This window comes from Vipera ursinii, assembly GCF_947247035.1.
Source record: "Vipera ursinii genome assembly, chromosome: 8".
Lineage (NCBI taxonomy): Eukaryota > Metazoa > Chordata > Lepidosauria > Squamata > Viperidae > Vipera > Vipera ursinii.
Genome location: NC_139519.1, coordinates 23239593 through 23256339, shown reverse-complemented (window position 1 = coordinate 23256339; position 16747 = coordinate 23239593). Strand labels below are relative to the sequence as shown.

At 40.4% G+C, this 16747-nt stretch overlaps 1 protein-coding gene across 2 annotated transcripts in view; it reads left to right on the top strand.

The window, feature by feature from the left end:
• Positions 1–16747, top strand: part of ARHGEF12 (Rho guanine nucleotide exchange factor 12) — a 62563-nt gene that overhangs the window by 31043 nt on the left and 14773 nt on the right. For both annotated transcript variants that reach the window (XM_083368638.1, XM_083368637.1), the window contains exons 6-27: positions 7–56; positions 844–901; positions 1684–1862; positions 2309–2386; positions 2879–2998; positions 3502–3633; positions 5493–5564; positions 7236–7328; positions 7850–7960; positions 8352–8450; positions 9053–9095; positions 9344–9449; positions 9952–10089; positions 10697–10729; positions 11316–11430; positions 12364–12466; positions 12620–12829; positions 13074–13206; positions 13417–13452; positions 13923–14077; positions 14970–15116; positions 16167–16252. In XM_083368638.1, the coding sequence (XP_083224764.1) occupies positions 7–56; positions 844–901; positions 1684–1862; positions 2309–2386; positions 2879–2998; positions 3502–3633; positions 5493–5564; positions 7236–7328; positions 7850–7960; positions 8352–8450; positions 9053–9095; positions 9344–9449; positions 9952–10089; positions 10697–10729; positions 11316–11430; positions 12364–12466; positions 12620–12829; positions 13074–13206; positions 13417–13452; positions 13923–14077; positions 14970–15116; positions 16167–16252 (2297 nt within the window). The remainder of the gene's footprint in view (positions 1–6; positions 57–843; positions 902–1683; positions 1863–2308; positions 2387–2878; positions 2999–3501; positions 3634–5492; positions 5565–7235; positions 7329–7849; positions 7961–8351; positions 8451–9052; positions 9096–9343; positions 9450–9951; positions 10090–10696; positions 10730–11315; positions 11431–12363; positions 12467–12619; positions 12830–13073; positions 13207–13416; positions 13453–13922; positions 14078–14969; positions 15117–16166; positions 16253–16747) is intronic.

Below are 16747 nucleotides of genomic sequence, written 5' to 3'. Positions count from 1 at the left end.
CTCTAGATGGAGCAGCCATGCGGGCTGGGGTTCAAACTGGTGACCGAATCATTAAGGTAGGATCATTAAGTGTTGGAAGAATAAATTGAAGGTGGTAAGAACTAGGAATGCTTGAGTAGTTTTCATCTCTGCATATGTTTTGCTAAACCTAACCTCTCGGAAACAGTTTGAAATGCAGGCTATCTATATTCAGAATTAGTAATACAAATAAATCCTTCTGATGTACAGATGCGGTGAGGGGTGTTTGTTAAAGCTGAATGTTAAGTGGCAAATTATTTTTTTTCAAACCAAAAAAAAAACCACAGGCCTATACCCAAAAGGGGGTTTGAATTAGAGACAAAAAGACAGAGACAGTCTGAGCATAGGTATTTGAGCATCTGAAGTCCACTGGACTTAAATTAGTGCTTTACTGTGAGCAGTAAGTGCCAGTTTCCAGCTGCTTTTTAAAATAATTTTGCTTTGTAGGCTGATATAAATGGCACTTTGTTCCGACTTCATGTCCTCAAAAAGGCCTTAAAACCTGAATGACATATACATGAAAGCAAAGCCAGAATTCCTACTTATAACTGTGCAGTTTATTTTCCTCCCACTTTCTTAACTTAACAGAATCCCTAAAATTAACAGTCTTTTTTCTGCTGTTTTACAAATGTATGCTCTATTTGTTTTTAAAAGAAGCGGTTGAATCTTGGACAGTACTTTTGTTCACCATGATCCTGGAACAGATTTCCCAATAAAGAGCATGGAGGAAGTTAAATCAGTTTAGTTCTGTAGATTAGGAGTTCAGTCCAGTCATCTTAAGTCAAGCTGAAAATCAAAATAAGCTTATTTGTTATCTTTTGGTAGGTGAACGGAACTTTGGTAACACATTCCAACCATTTAGAGGTGGTTAAGCTGATAAAGTGTAAGTAAATGCTTCTCAGGCTACTTTATATTACACTACACTACTACTTTATACTGCACTACACTATTTTTTTAAGAGATTTCAGGGAGAGATGATGGAGGTCAAACTGTCATGATATTTTCAGGAATTTGATTTTAGCAATGGTATTGAACTATCACATATTTGAAAAACTTAAAGTGTATTGTTTTGGAAAACATTTATTTAAAAACCCTCAAGACTGTTGAATATATTTTGACAGATGACTTCCACTACGTTCTGTGTTCCAGTGTTCTGTTTGTGTTCTGTCAATCATCCACAGTTGATCCAGTTGCCTGGAGTCCATATCGGGGTTTTGTCTGTGCTGTGCTGTTCTGATTCATTGTTCCAGTCTTCTCCATTCCTTCTTCCTCAGTATCTCTTAAAGAAGATGAAGTTTAAATAACAACAGATTGGTTCAAAGCAACCCCTTTTCTGCCCCCATGATTGAAACTGTGGGTATTGGTTCGATACCACAACTATAAATGAGTTGAATAAACGTGACATACTTGAATTTAAGATCAGACAGGCAGATTGGATCACTGACACATCTCAGTGATTGTACTGAATTAATCTACTTATGAAGAACGGCTGTTTGTCTCTTCTCAAATACCTGTACAATTCTGCTTCCTTGTGGAGGGAAACTTGCCTTTGCATGTTGCACTTGAGGTCAAGCCATACTTTATTTCGAAACAAACAGGAAGTATAAGCCCGGTCTTCCTTGTCCCTCTTCTCCCAAATAATGGAATTTCATCTTCTGTCTGCAGCGGGTTCCTATGTAGCGCTGACTGTGCAAGGGCGCCCACCTGGGTCGCCCCAGATTCCACTGGCTGATTCTGAGGTGGACTCAACGGCATTTGGGCATATGTCTCCCGTCATGACATCACCTCACTCTCCTGGATCGTATGGAAACACAGAGAGAATTACCAGTCCGGTGCTGATGGGGGTAAGATATTCATTGATTTTGATTAGACCAGGGGTCTTCAAACTTGGCCCTTTTATGACTTGTGGACTTCAACTCCCAGAATTCCTCAGCCAGGCGTGCCTGGCTGAGGAATTCTGGGAGTTGAAGTCCACAAGTCATAAAAGGGCCAAGTTTGAAGACCCCTGGATTAGACTGTATGGCTGGAAAAGGTCCTTTGACCTACTTTGCTTGTGATTAAGATATCCGTTCTGGAACTCTTCACCGTATTGACTCTTTTATGTATCCACAACGGAATCATATATATGGAAGTGTGAGGAGAAGTTGGATAGTTGAATCTGATTAAAACTTAGTTAAGATTTGTTTTTGTTATGCTTAATAAGATTGTTAGACTTGTACATTGTGGAAAATATGTTCAAGTTCAGGCAGACTATGTTTGTAAATGAGAACTGGCCATCTTTTCTTATTAGGAGGAAAATAACATTGTTCACAGCCAGAAAGTAGAGATTTTGAGGAAGATGCTGCAGAAAGAACAGGAACGACTACAGGTACCAAAAAACTTAAACTAATGAAAAAGTCGGTGAGGCCATTTAAACTAACATAATATTCTGTGTCCTGGTTGCAAAATAGAAAATGCTCCTGGTAAGAAAACAAGAAACGTTTGGGAGACGGAATGACATGGTGAAATTCCTTGTTCAAATTGGTAGAATGGCTGTTACCCTTTAAGTCGAGGTTGGGGAGTCTACGAATTGAATAACACAGTTGTAATCAGCAGCACTTAGAAACACGTTTCCCATCCAGTCTGAGATTAAATCTGTCTTACCTATTAGAGGAATAAGTGGTACATCGCAGCGACACTCATTGGGAGGCTGAGTTCTAACTTCAAGGGTGGCCCAGCCATTGTATGACAGTTAAGAGGGCTTTCCCAAGACTTGCTTGAGCCAGTAGCTGGCTCAACCCTGCCTACCAAACCTGGTCTTCCAAAAAGTGGCCAGGGAACCATGATGACGGTGACTTGGCTTATCATCCAACCCTTTCAGTTCCTGCAGGAAGACTACAGCCGTGCTCCGGCTCCCCGCCTGCTCAAAGAGATCCAGGAAGCGAGGAAGCACATCCCTCAACTGCAGGAACAGTTGTCCAAAGCAACAGGCTCCGCTCAGGTAATAGGAATCGGAAGGTTTATGGTCTGGATCAGGGCTGGGAATGCTGCGTGAGAACGAGCTGTTCCTCATCCGTGCCTTGCAGCAGTTTGTCCGTTTAGTCTTCCAAGGATAGCAAATCAAAGGATGCGCAAATAAATGCAAGCACTGACTTCTCATTTAGCTTATGGAAACCGGTTTTGATGGGCAGGGCCTTCTAAGCAGAAATGAAAGCCTTGCAATAACGAATTACACCCTGTCACGTTGCTAAGAGAGTCTGGTTGGGGGGCACTTAGGCTTACAGCTGTAGGACAGCTGTCTCTGCTTTTATGTTTTTGCGTATCCCTTAAATTATGAAGAAGCTGAGGGGTTATCATTTGTTTTGCTTGCTTGTTTACAAATAATTAAATAGTTCTCTAAGCAGGTGGCCCTGCCAAATCTTACCCGGTCACCTGCAGCGGACTGTCTAAAGGTTTTATTTTAAGGGGTTTGCTGTTTCTTAACCTCGTTTTGTTTGCTTTCAGGATGTCGTTTTCTCTTCCAAATCTGTATCCGAGTCTTTGCAGATCACTGAGGTGGAAGCCGAGAGAGGGGATGGACAGAACAAAGGAGACTGTCATTTTGGTGATGGCCCCCAAGTGAATGACGCAGCAGAGGTGGGCTCCGGACTGAGAAAAAATAAAATCAATGTTTTATTAGTGAGATAGGGCAAAGCTCTTGTGTTTCTCCTCAGCTAAAAGGAAGGAGAGTCCAGGACAGGTAATCCTCCACTGAACATCACAGTTGGGACCAAAGGTTCCATTGCTAAATAAGGCTGTTCCTAAATGAGTCACACCTAATTTTACAACCTTCTTTGTCATGGTTATTAAGCAAATAATTGCATTTAGGGGAATCATGCAGTCATTAAGTGAATTCCGCTTCCTCTATTGACTTTGCTTGTCAGAAGCCAGCTGGGAAGATCACAAATGGCAGCCACATGACTCTGGTGTGTTGTAGTCGTTGTAAACACATGCTGGTTGCTAAGCATAAGAATTTTGATCACATGACCATGGGGTTCTGTAACAATTTTAAGTGCGAAGACCAGTTTGTAAGTCACTTTCTTTTTTTTTTTTGGAACGAGTGCTGAACGGCTGGTTGGGGGACTATCTATCAGCAGAATGCTGCTATGTTTGTTTATTTTGTTATATTCTCTGCCCTGACAGTAAGAAGGTAGAAATGTTTACAGGTAGCAAATGAGCTTCCTGATTGAGCTGGAATTTCCTGTTTGTCCTCACAACAGCAACCCTATATTTGTGTCCTTTTATTCTCTTCACCCTCCTCCTCCTTCTCCTCAGTTGTTACATTTTTTTAAAAAAATGGCAACGGTGTATTACAATTTCTCTCCATATGTAATTATTAGTAGCCAACAGAACTCAAAGCATTTCAGAAAAATCTGGGTTTACACAGTCTTTGTCAAACAGAAGATTGAAAATTGGGTTTTGCTTTGCCACCTTTCATCCCTACCAAGGGATTTTGTACTGATTAATACTTGATGTTTTTCCAGAAAACGTTTGAAAATTTTAGGAGGCAGAAAATTGTAACCTCATAAAAGAATCTGAATAAATGAATCTAGCATAGTTTCCTATCCTTGGACATTCCTTTTGACTGGAGTGAGACAAACATTTGACCTGCGTTCAGGAGATGGGTCAAAAGCTGTTGACCCAGTCCTGCAAATGTTGGAGATAACTGACAAGACTAAAGTGTGGTAGTCTGGACTCTGTGCACAAGTAAAATCCCAGTACTATGAAGCTTTGAGGCACAAGAATTTATGACCTTCCCAAAATATGAACTGTGGAATGAGCGTGACATAAGCTCACATTTGTTAAATTCCTGATCTTTGTGTCTGCTTCCTGTCATTACAATTGACTGGTTATCTTAGTGTGGTCTTTAAACTGGCCCCACCAATGAATTGCAGTGGTTCTGTTGTGGGGCAATAATGTTGGTGAACCAAAACTGTTTATTGCCACTGTGAAGATTAAAATCAGCATTGTGGTACTTATTAATAGTGTCAAACTGGATAACATTCAGCTGGTAGAGTCTGACTGGAGATCTTGAATCCACTGTGGAAAAAGAAATTATGATTCCATGTATTTTGTGAGCTGATTTTGGAAATTTATTATTTTTGTTCCCTTAAGGAGCCATTAAGCCTTACAGGGTCTGACTTGTTTGTGTTTCAAAACGAACTGGAATATTATTAGAATGTGCTATTTTTATGCCTCATACAGAATTAAAAGCAGTCAGAGAAGACATTGGAATTAAAATTATCAACATTTGACATGTATATAATGGAACATATGAAACAAGGTTGAACGAAAGCATCTAACAATATATACGCCCAAATGTATTCTTTTTAAAAAAGTTAGTTTCCTACATCCTCTTTCAATTATAGCTGCCGGATTTGCTATTTTCTTTTGTTCTGTCCTCCTTTTTAACACAGTAAACACTGAGTAAGTGTTCTTTCACTTCTTCTCCTCAGAGTCCTCGGAGTGTCTTGAAAGAGCAGAGCTATCTGGATGACAGCCCAGAGAAGACTGAGACTCATGAAACAGTAAGAGTACCATAAATATTCTGACAGAAATTTCTGCACTAGCCATTTACAAACTTGATGTTCTTTCTTGCTCTTTCTCTTCTTGAGGTGCCACTGGATTTTTGACCCTGTAGATGCATGCTTAACTTTTAATTAGGTTTCTATAAAGTGAGACTGCTCAAAGATTTCAGAAATCCATCTTACTGTTTGTTCTTGATTGAATACTTCCATCTGTTAAGATTTTGTAGTTAGCAGTGCAACTTTCTCATTACAATTTATGGAGAATGGCTCCTCGACATTTGCTTATCTGCAGGCCTTTTCAAGTTCTGTTTCCAGCACTTCTGTCCCTGGTGGCAAAGCTGGGAGAGATGTCTGCCTCTTACCCTACAGAGGGTCTCCCAGTCTGTTAATTTTAAGTGTAGGTGTGAGAGAGAGATTAATGCGCTTTCTGTACACTTGACAAGCAACTATTCCTTTATATCCGTGTTCTGAGTTCCTAACACGGTAGGCAGGCCTTCTTATAAAAAGGCACCAAGTTTGCAGCCTCTGATCCAGGGGTGTCCAACCTTGGCAGCATGGCTGGCTGGGCAATTCTGGGATTTAAAGTCCACAAGACTTAAAGTTGACAAAGACAAAGGCAGCAGCCATGCCTGACTAGTTCTGCCTTGGCATTAAGGAAGAGAATGTGTATCTTTCCTCTGAGGAAGGAGAACCGGCAACCCTGGAAGTTTCAAAGACATGCAGATAGTAACCTCGCAGTATTTATGTCAAGAAGCATCAGTTGTAATGGAAACACGCCATGTAATTCTGTAATGAAAACATTCATGGAACAGGCCTTTTAGCTCATGTATTCACCCTCCAAACATCCATCACGTCTGGCCAAAATCAAGTGGCAGAACACCGTTTTTTTCTTAAGCAAAGGAGGAAGTTTTTCCCATGGTTCTGTAATTTGTTGGGGAGGGTTTATTACTGGACTGGCATGGCGGTGTTCCACATACCAGTTTTTAATTTACTTAGCAGATGTGTATCCTGTTTTTCAAAGTCCTCAAAATCAGACGACAGTGTTTATAAGCGTATAACAGATTCAGCAAGAATCACACAGTGCAAACAAAAGAAAGCAGCCAGCTCCGTTTAAACGGGACCTGACATCTGACTTTTTTTCTTCCCTACAGGGCAGTTTGGGTTAATGGCTCCACGGTAGGAAGGGAGCAATCCAGCTGGAAAGGATGTAGGCCCCCCCCCCCAATGTTTTCTTTGCCTCCTCCCTCCTTCAAATTCCACTGCCTTTTTTTCTTTTTCTTTCTGGACAGTCTACACTCCTCCATATAACGCTACTTCAGTGAAAGTACCAGCTTCTGTAGTGGCTCAAATATTTGGTTTAAGGGCAGGCTGTGCAGCTAAAAGCTATCTTTACTTTCAGTAGCTGATTGCATCATTTGGTTTAATGAACAATAGCGGTTTTGATAGAACACTTCATTTTTATTTGATCGGATTATTTTATATAGGTGTTCACAGTATATACAATGTACTGGAACCAAGAAGTGTAATGCTTATCCACAAATGCTTTCTCAAAATAAAAAGAAAATCTTTGTTTTCTTCTAGTGTATAGAAATGTCAGGGGAAAATGCCCTTGTAATGTTCGCACACACTGAAACAGAAACTACACTGATTTCTTTTCTCTGACAATGTCAGGATTCTCCATCCAGCCTTGGAAGCCCTTCCTCTCGTGTGGCACCTCCAATCATAGGAGCAGAAGACGATGACTTTGATGGTGAACAAGAACAGGTATGATCTTAGCCCGCCAACTTTCTTCAGCTTAATTTATCTGACCTTACTACCACCGTCACCGCGCCCGCCCCCAAATTTGGATAGAGGATTTTTAAGGAAATTCTGTTGACGTTTGTTGAAAGATTTACTGATATGTTTCCAGTAACAACTTCAATTTCCTAAAGGGTTTGTGAAAGCAGTTTTGTATACTCATTTGTAATCAGTATACTTAAAGTACCTTAGTACTTTATACTGATTACAAATTATAAGTATGTAATTATAGCATTTACCAATATAAAGTGCCTTACCTTCAACTGTCTATCTGGCTTGAATTTTGGCAGCAGCATATAAGAACTACTTTCTCATTACCTGTGCTTTTGGTTCTCTGGAGATTCATAAGGGAGTCTCAGAGAAAGAGGTTTGTAGTTTAAAAGTATTAAAGATACACGTTAGTACCAAAATAACAGGATGGGGGTTTTATGATGGAAGAAATATGAAGTATATGAAATATTCTGAAAATATCCATGCTGTCTCTACAGATCAATGGGCAGTGTAGCTGTTTCCAGAATATAGAGCTACTGAAATCGCGTCCTGCTCACCTGGCTGTCTTTTTGCATCATGTCATCTCCCAGTTTGACCCTGCTTCTTTGGTAAGATGCTGTGTTATAGATCAGATGGGTTCTGAAATCCCATTCAGCCTAAGTATATCTTTCTCAATTTGTCCCCTTCCAGCTATGTTGAACCAGTTCCAATTTCACCTCAGCCACTATAATCTGTCAGGCAATTCAATAGATATGGAAGATATCAATTTGAGGAAGGCTGATATCAATTGAGTAGGGTACAACTATTTTGTTCTAACACTATAAAGCTTGGTCACAGAAATTAATGCCTAAGGGAAAAAAAATACTATTTTCTAACCCTTTTGAGAAGATTTTTCCCTGTGAAAACACCCTTTAAAACCTGAAAGAAACATTTGTAGGTAGAATTAAGCTTCTGCTTATTTTTTACCATTTACTGTGCTATTGTTTTCTGTCCATGCAGCTCTGTTACCTGTTTGCCGACCTGTACAAACAAACAAATTCCAAAGAGACTCGTCGAGTGTTTGCTGAATTTAATCAATTTTTTCTGGATCGAGCTGCAGTAAGTTCCAAACACATACGAAAAACCTACAGGATACACGTTCTTGTTTTAATCTTCTATTTCTTGTTTTGGTGGGCTTAGAATCTTTGAAATTAGATGATCAGCTGTGCTTGGTAACTCTTTTTTTTTTTTTGGACCGAATCACTCACGCTTAGAAGGTAGATTACATTTTGTTTTAGATCTAGGGAAATGGGTACAGGTAATCCTTGACTTACAACCTTGTACTTAACAATGGTTGCCCTGTCCTGGGGTCATGTGATCACTGTTGGTAACCTTCCCAGCTGGCTTCTAAGCTGCAAAGTCAGTGGAGGAAGCTGGATTCGCTTAATGAGCACATGATTCACTTAACAACTGTGGCAAAAAGGTCAGAAGTGGGATAAAACTCACTTAATAACTGCCGTGCTTAGCAATGGAAAGTTTTGGGCTCTGTTGTGCTCGTACGTCGAGGACTACCTGAATGGGAAAAGGTTTTTATGTGTGTTATTGTGCACGTACGTGCTCCTTGGAATGATGTACACTCAGTAGAAATCAGGAGCTGGAAGAATATTAATCTCAGAATTGATCAAAAGAAGAATTTTCTTTACTTTTTATTTTTTTTACAGAATCTGAAAGTCCCAGTTCCAGATGAAATTGCAAGTGATTTAGGTAAGATTGTTTTAGAACTTAAACATTATTGCTTTTCGAGAAATGCCAGTGAATTTTATATATAAATAAATAAAAAAAAATTGGGAGGTAGGAAAAATTGTATTTGAGTAATGTCAGCTCTCGGTAGGGAGATAAAGCTTTCAGTCATTAGAAAAAACATCTGTGCTGCAGAAGCAAAAAAGCAAAAAAAACAACCCTCAGCTAAATACTTTGTTCTAAATAAAACGGATTTCTCCCCTTGTCTGCAGAAAAGAGAAGGTTGGAATTAATTCCTGAAGAATTGCACCGCTACTATATTCAAGCTATGCAAGAAAAAGTGTCTCTCGACATACAAAAGCACCTTGAAGATTTTAGGTACGTATTGTTTAATTTCGTGCACACTTTGAAGTTTAGTTATTGTTTATTTGTAATGTTTTAGGGAATACTTCCTGCAAAGTATCCGTCTTCATTTTTATGGATTTAGGGTTTTTGGAAATTAACCTAAGCCAGTATATCCTGCAGCCTTAAATGCGGTCAGGCTGTCCAGAACCCAGATTCTGATGATGTGACCACAGGGGTGGTGCAGTGGCTGTTGCTTTGAGGACTGGCTGTAACTACCCTTTCTTCCAACACTGCCATAACTTCAAACAGTCACTGAACGAATAGTTGTTAAGTGAGGACTGCCTGTCATCTTTTCACATAAGATAATATATAATGTATTCTTTTTAACTGATTGGATTCACTGAGATACCAAAGGCTTATTTAAGAGTAGCCTGCTGCATCGGTGGCCCACTTGCTTGCAGTCCTGAAGGTGGCCATCCAGTGCTTCCCTTCTTGTGCCCACAACAGTTTCTCACTCTTTATTCTGTACCTTCAGACAGAAACGCAGCATGGGTCTCACCCTGGCAGAAGGAGAATTGACCAGGCTGGATGCAGAACGTGTTCGGGACCGGATGGCCTTAGAGAAGGAGAGAGCGTGTGCAGAGCAAATCCTGACCAAAATTGAAGATGTGCTGTACGTATGCCTGAGGCAGACACAACTTTTTTTCTGTCCTCTACAGAGGAGGGAGCTTGGTGAGGAAGGAAATTACAGCATCGTTCCCCAGAGATTAATTTGATAGGTAGATCAGAGGGTTGTGTTCTGTTAAGAGCTGTTAGTCCAGCTCTTAAACATGGAGCTGGAGCTCAGCAATATTTCATTATTTCTGCTGATGAATTGTCACGAAGCAAAGCCTATGTTTTACAGAGAAAAAGAAGGCTTGACAACCATAAGATTGATGGTATGCCTGTTAATTACAACTAGCTCTGGTAGTTACATTCAAGTACAAGATATACCTTAGATTATCCAATCTTTTTTGTCATGATCTGAGACTTCTTGCTGACAACTTTCAACAACAGAATGTGGAATTTTTATGTACTCTACATCTGATACGTCTTCCTTTTAACATTTAACCCTCTGGCCCTGTCTTCCTTTTAACATTTAACCCTCTGGCCCTATTACTATGGTAGTATTATAACTAGTTGGCTTGAAGGACAATCCAGCCTTTGTCAGTCTAAATGAGGGTGACTATTGAACATGGAAGCTGCCATTTTCATTAACTTTTTGCCTCTTTCCTCTGCAGGATGTCATCTCAGCCTCTAGAAGAGGATAAGAGGTAATTAAACCTTGGTTACAATCACATTAAATCTTTCCATTCTGGTTTATATGTGCTGAACTGGTGAAGCCCTCTATTGGCTGTTTAGACAAATTACAGTTATCTTCTGCATATTCTTTTCTCTCACACTCCTTTACACCAATATACAGCATAATCTGAGAGGACCTGGGTCTGTCTAATAGCAGGCAAGGGATCTTTCACAGCCATTCTATCCCATGTCCTACTTTAAGAGAAATGGCCGTGACTGAATTTAAACCTACATGCCTTCCTGTAGTTTGAGTTTATGAGTATTATAACGAAGTTACAGTTCAATACTTTTTGGGTTGCACAATTTTTCTTTCAATTATTATTATTATTAATTCCCACTTAAATCAACAATTTTAGGATTATAATAATGGTGTTGATTATTTCATTAATATGATAATAGAAATGTTAGAGACATAATCATCTTCCTATGGGTCATAGCAATATAAATTATTGTTAGTGTCAGAAAAATATATTGGAAAAGAAAGAAACTCATTTGCCCTTCCTTCATTGAAGTTACTTGATGTTGTTTTCCTGTTCTTCTTTTTGTTCTTATCTACAGTTCAGCTATACAGTATGTTATTCTCACCTACATGAAGCACCTTGGTGTACGAGTCAAAGAACCACGGAACCTAGACCAAAAGCGGGGACGGATTGGATTCCTGCCAAAGATAAAGGTAACGTTGATTTTTTTTTTAAAAAAAAATCAGAATTACTGTCCAGGTGACTGGCAAATTGATAAGTAACAATTTTAATAACATGATGTTAACAAAGCTAACATTGCTAAGCACATTGGTTTGTGCTTAAATTATAAGCCGCCCTGAGTCTTCGGAGAAGGGCGGGATATAAATGGGATTTTTAAAAAAAGCGCAACTGTGATATTAAGTAGTACCATGTGTCTCTGCCACTTTGAGCCTATTGCAAAAGCTTTTTCCTTCAGTAGAATAAAAATTGTATCTAGTAGAAAACAGAGTTGGGGACAAACTAGAGTATATCCTATGTACAGTCACTTTACTTACCCACACTGGTGGAGAATCAGAATTAAGCCTTATGTACGTCTTTATTGCATGGACTGAAAGCATATTAGGTCTTGTATCAGAAACTGAATTCCTTGGAAGCTATCGCAAAAGAGTGAAAAGTGTCAGTTTTGAAACTTAATTTAAGGACATCAGCACAACATTGTAAAGCAGTTCCATTTTAATAGGGCCTGCTAAGGGATTTTCAGTGGATTGGTCCCTTTCATTGGACCACTGCAGTTTCCCATTTGGGCACTAAAAGTTCCAGGAGACCATGCATCTACTTGTGTTGGTCTCCTGTTGGCCTTCACACAGCAGTTTGTTTCCATCTTGAGGGAGCAGAAGAGTGGTGCAAGATCACGTGTTAGCTCTGAATTGCAGAGTAACTAAAACTTTCCTTTTAAATCAGGCAGGTTCAGCCCATGGCCCACAGGCCGCATGCAGCCTTGGGCAGCTGATAATGCAGCCCCACAAGATCATAAACCTTTAATATAATTATGTGAGTTTTAGCAATAATTGTATGCATTAATTATTAAATGGTTGCCTGAGAAGACACTTTTGACAATTATTTCTTTGGTTCCTTTTCAACTGTAGCAAAGTATGAAGAAAGATAAGGAAGGGGATGAAAAGAAGAGGAGGGTCTTCTCAAATATCCTGGGACCTCCAAGGAGGCCGAGCCGCCATGACAGCTATGCAAGTATGTCTACTGAAGATATACGTGTTTTGTTTTTCTAGTGAGTTGGATCGTAGTGCCCTGAAGCTAAGTGTTGCTAGACTACGGTGGATGTATTTTTCAGGTTTCAGGGGAGAGTAACTTTTCTGCATGGCTGATTACTCCTTATTCACCCAGTAGGCAGAGCCATGGAGATACAAAAACAGCGCCATCCAAAGCACTTATCCTCATCGTCTTCGGTCAGCCCAGAACCACCAGATTTGGTCAAGATGCGCCAAAGTGGGATCAGTGATGGCCTGGATGCAGCCTTCCAGCCTGCTAACTTTGTATCTCCAGCAGCTTCCGGAACGTTTCCATCTCAGGAAGGGAGCAAAGATGGCGAAACAGGTGAATTGACATCATTGTCAAAAACTGCATCACAGCCTCTGTTCATTTTCCAGTTGCAGGAGAAAAATATCCCATTGTCATTCAGACTGTTGAATGGCCACTTATCTCATTCGAGAGATGAGGTCATCCTAGGCAAAGTAGGTGGAGAAATAGTGGAAAACACTTTAGAAATGGGTAGTTTTAGATGTGTAATACAGCTCTGCCTGCCCTCTGCTTTATTGATTTGTTCTGTGCTTACATTTAGGGCCAAAGCAAGTTGGAGAAACAGTTAATTCTGGTGATTCTGTGGACGGTACCCCTTGTACACCTAGCATCATATTTGATTTTCCATCTCCTCCCCTGGACCATTTGCAAGAAGAAGAAGGAGAAGTTGATAGGCAAGTCTTAGCCTCAAACCTAAGCAATAACTTTTGTAATTTAGCGATAAGAGAATTAAGTACGGCATGTCTTTTTAGGACAACAGAGATGATAGCCTAGATGTTTTGATTGTCGACCACTGTTTTTAGTCTTTTATAACTGTGCTCCTCAATGGTACGAAGTTCATCTTGAGCTACTATGTTTTCATAAAAGTTTGGTTTTCTTTCTAGGTTAGGAGAATCAGGGACTCCAAAATCTTTCCGCAAGTGAGTACAAGTCTACATGTGTGTAAAATAGATTTGGCAATAGTTTCTTACGTTATCTGACTATAGCAGAAGAAAGAAAAAGCCCCATAAACTATCAGCATCTTTATTGGCCTTGGATAGAGACAACTAGAAATCCAAATACATCCATAGAAAGTTTTTTTCTGTGAAGCCTAATTACGGTGTAGGGCAAATAGATCCTCATTAAAATTTAATTAATTGTTATACTGTCCTTGGGGAATGTACCTTTCCCCTTTTTGCTGAGCCGCAGCCTTGGGTCTCTGTCCACCTAAAATATAAAAACGGAAGTAGCTGAGGATACAATACAAAGCTTGGTTCGATCTCATGTCTAACCCCAAGGCAAGTTTTAGTCACCAAGGACCCAGGCTGTGTTACCATTAGTTGGTTTTTCTTACTCCTCTGGCAGAGTGCCTTGCTAAAGTGAAAGAGGCCTTTCCTCTCCTCCTTCCTAGGGTAGACAGTGTGAGTGCTGGGGACGTCCAGAGTGAAGACGAACTTTTCGATTTCGACATGGAGACAGACCAGCCCAACTGGCAGCAGCTGGTGAGCCGTGAAGTGTTGCTCGGCCTGAAACCATCTGAAATTAAACGCCAGGAAGTGATTAATGGTGAGTTATGGAGGAGACGTGGGAGAGAAGCCGAGGAATTCCAGGCTTGGTTGTTTCATTGTTTTCTGTAACCAAGGTGCTACGTCCACCCTCGAAACTGCAGCCTCGGCTTTCAGTCACATTGTCCAAAGGAAGATTCCTGGGAAGATGAGAGGGAGGTTAGATTGCAGGGGGCTCTGAAGGCACGGCCAATTGTGATATGTTTGGGGCAGCTCAGGACAGCTGGCATACGCAATTCTTCTGTATCTAGAGGGGTTTATTTCTTCTGCTGTTTGTCAGTTGTTACCTTCAGGGAATACCTCCTAATATTATTCTGTTTTTTCTAGTCTTTTTTCCCCTCTCTCTAAAGGGTAAGTTTCGCCGCTTCCAATAGCCAAAAGGAGGGAGTAGAAACCCCCTCCTCTTCCCCCCCCCGGAGATCTCTTATTTTTGGGACTTTCTTCAGGAAAATAGGTAGGATAGAGAAAATCAACTTTCTTACCCAGCTTCAAACGTACTGTTTAAAATCAGCTTAATATAGAGCTTGTGACTTCCGTTGTTTTCAGCTATGGCTAGACAATGGAATTAGCTAGCCTTTTCTTCTGTTGGTTTCTGGAAGGCTTCTCCTGGACCGTTCGGGGAGACCGCCGTCTCTCCTAAGTCCCTGGGATTTTCTTCCTTCATTCCACTTCTTCAGGGTGGGTTCTGGCCCCTTTAGGGTCCCCAACAGAAAGAAATTTCAGCCGAAGGGTTTGGCATTCCGAATCTTCCGACTGCTTCGCTGTAAACAGGAACAGTAAGTCCCTCCTAATATTATTCTGAACGTGTTTTTTATCTGCACATCATTCCTATAATCCCTTCTCTCCCTTATGAAGACCATCACAGTGACTCTGTTCGTTGTCCTTCTTTCCAGAATTATTCTACACTGAACGTGCTCATGTCCGTAAGCTGAAAGTCCTGGATCACTTGTTCTATCAGCGTGTGTCCCGTGAAGGGATTCTGACAGCTCCTGACCTGCGCAAAATATTTTCGAACCTGGAGGATATCCTCCAGCTTCATAGTGAGTGAGACTATCTGACTGCTGGATTAATAAAGCACTTACTCAGTCTTATGTGAAAGGGACCGAGAAAACAGTCCTGGGTTGCTGGCTTTGTTTGTTTTTTTCCTTCCGAAGGCTGCCCTGAGGCTTGAAGGGCTGCCTGGTGTTTTAGGGCAGAGGCCCCCAACCTTTTGGACACCAGGGACCAGTGGGGAGAGGTTTTCCTGCAGACCGAAGGGGGCGTGGTTTTGTGTGCTGCCTTCATCCTATATATGGGGCTTTGCTTGTTTGTGTGGACCGGTTGCTGGCATACTGTGGCCCGGTACTGGTTCACGGACCGGGGGTTGGGGACCCCTGTTTTAGGACCTCAGATTGTGCCGTATAGCTGTTTGTACGTGTGAGAAAGGGTGTTGTTAAGCTACTAGAGTAAAATGATGCTTAAATATGTGCTCACTGTGAGCTTCTTATCCTGTCTCAGACTTTAAATTAATTCACTCTGTGAGTCAATCCCATCTATTGGACAAAAAGGATGTATATTAAATAGAGGCGGAAAATGATGATAAAGAGGAGGAGGATTTTATGGGGTTGATTATTTTTGATTCCCCAAAAATATTTTCCAAGAAAATAACCCGGGAGAAGACTGCTTCCCTACTACCACACTGAACAGCAAAACAATTTAATGTGTATTTGTATTGTATTGCATTACTACAGAGAGCTAGTGGTTGAAATACCAGACTAGAAATCAGGAGACTTGAGTTTTATCCTGCCTTAGGCATGAAAGCCAGCTAGGTGACTTTGGGCCAGTCACTCTCAGCCCACAATGTCAGGTTTGGCTGTCGACGGGATCAGTCAATTCCTGTCACAACCAATGGGTTGACCAAGAGGTGGATCTGAAAACAAAGCGGATCCTGCACTTGCAGAAAAATGCAAGGAAGGGAAAAACGCATATTTTATGTGGCCGGTTGTTATAAACTTTTAGAAGCTGACCTTGAACCAACCAGTAGTTAAGTATCGCTGGTTTCAGGCAATTACTTTGGTTTTTCAAAATATCTCTTTTTTTTTTCTATTTAGCCGGACTGAATGAGCAGATGAAAGCAGTGAGGAAAAGGAACGAGACATCTGTAATTGATCAAATTGGAGAAGATTTGTTAACTTGGGTAAATTAAATGTTTGTGTGTGTGCATATGAGAAACAACACAATTTTTTTCCTGAGAATTGAAATGTTTGAGAAATAATATATCAGTTGAGCTACAAATCCGCCTTGGCATTTATCTGGTCTAGAAACCTATTATCTGAAACTCTTCCACTCTGGGACAAATAAATAAAAGGGGCAGTATTAAGATAGGAAGGTTAGGCAGCATGGAGCATGCATGTATTTGCTTCTGCTAAGAAATATCTAGTTGAGTGACTTTCTTACATAGTTAACATGTGAATAAGGTAACTTAGCTTAAAGGTCACCGTACCTCTTAAAGAAAAAAGCACTTCTTATCCTCTAAAAGTTGTTCACCGAGTCAAGTGTGTGCAAAACTTGGAAGTGATATAGGAAGACAAAGCTATTAAACATCTTGGAGAGTTTCCGACTATAAGTTCTCACTTTAGGTTCTGGATTCAAGTGAAAACTTTTAAAATACAAAAGTGCAGCAAGTATTGAT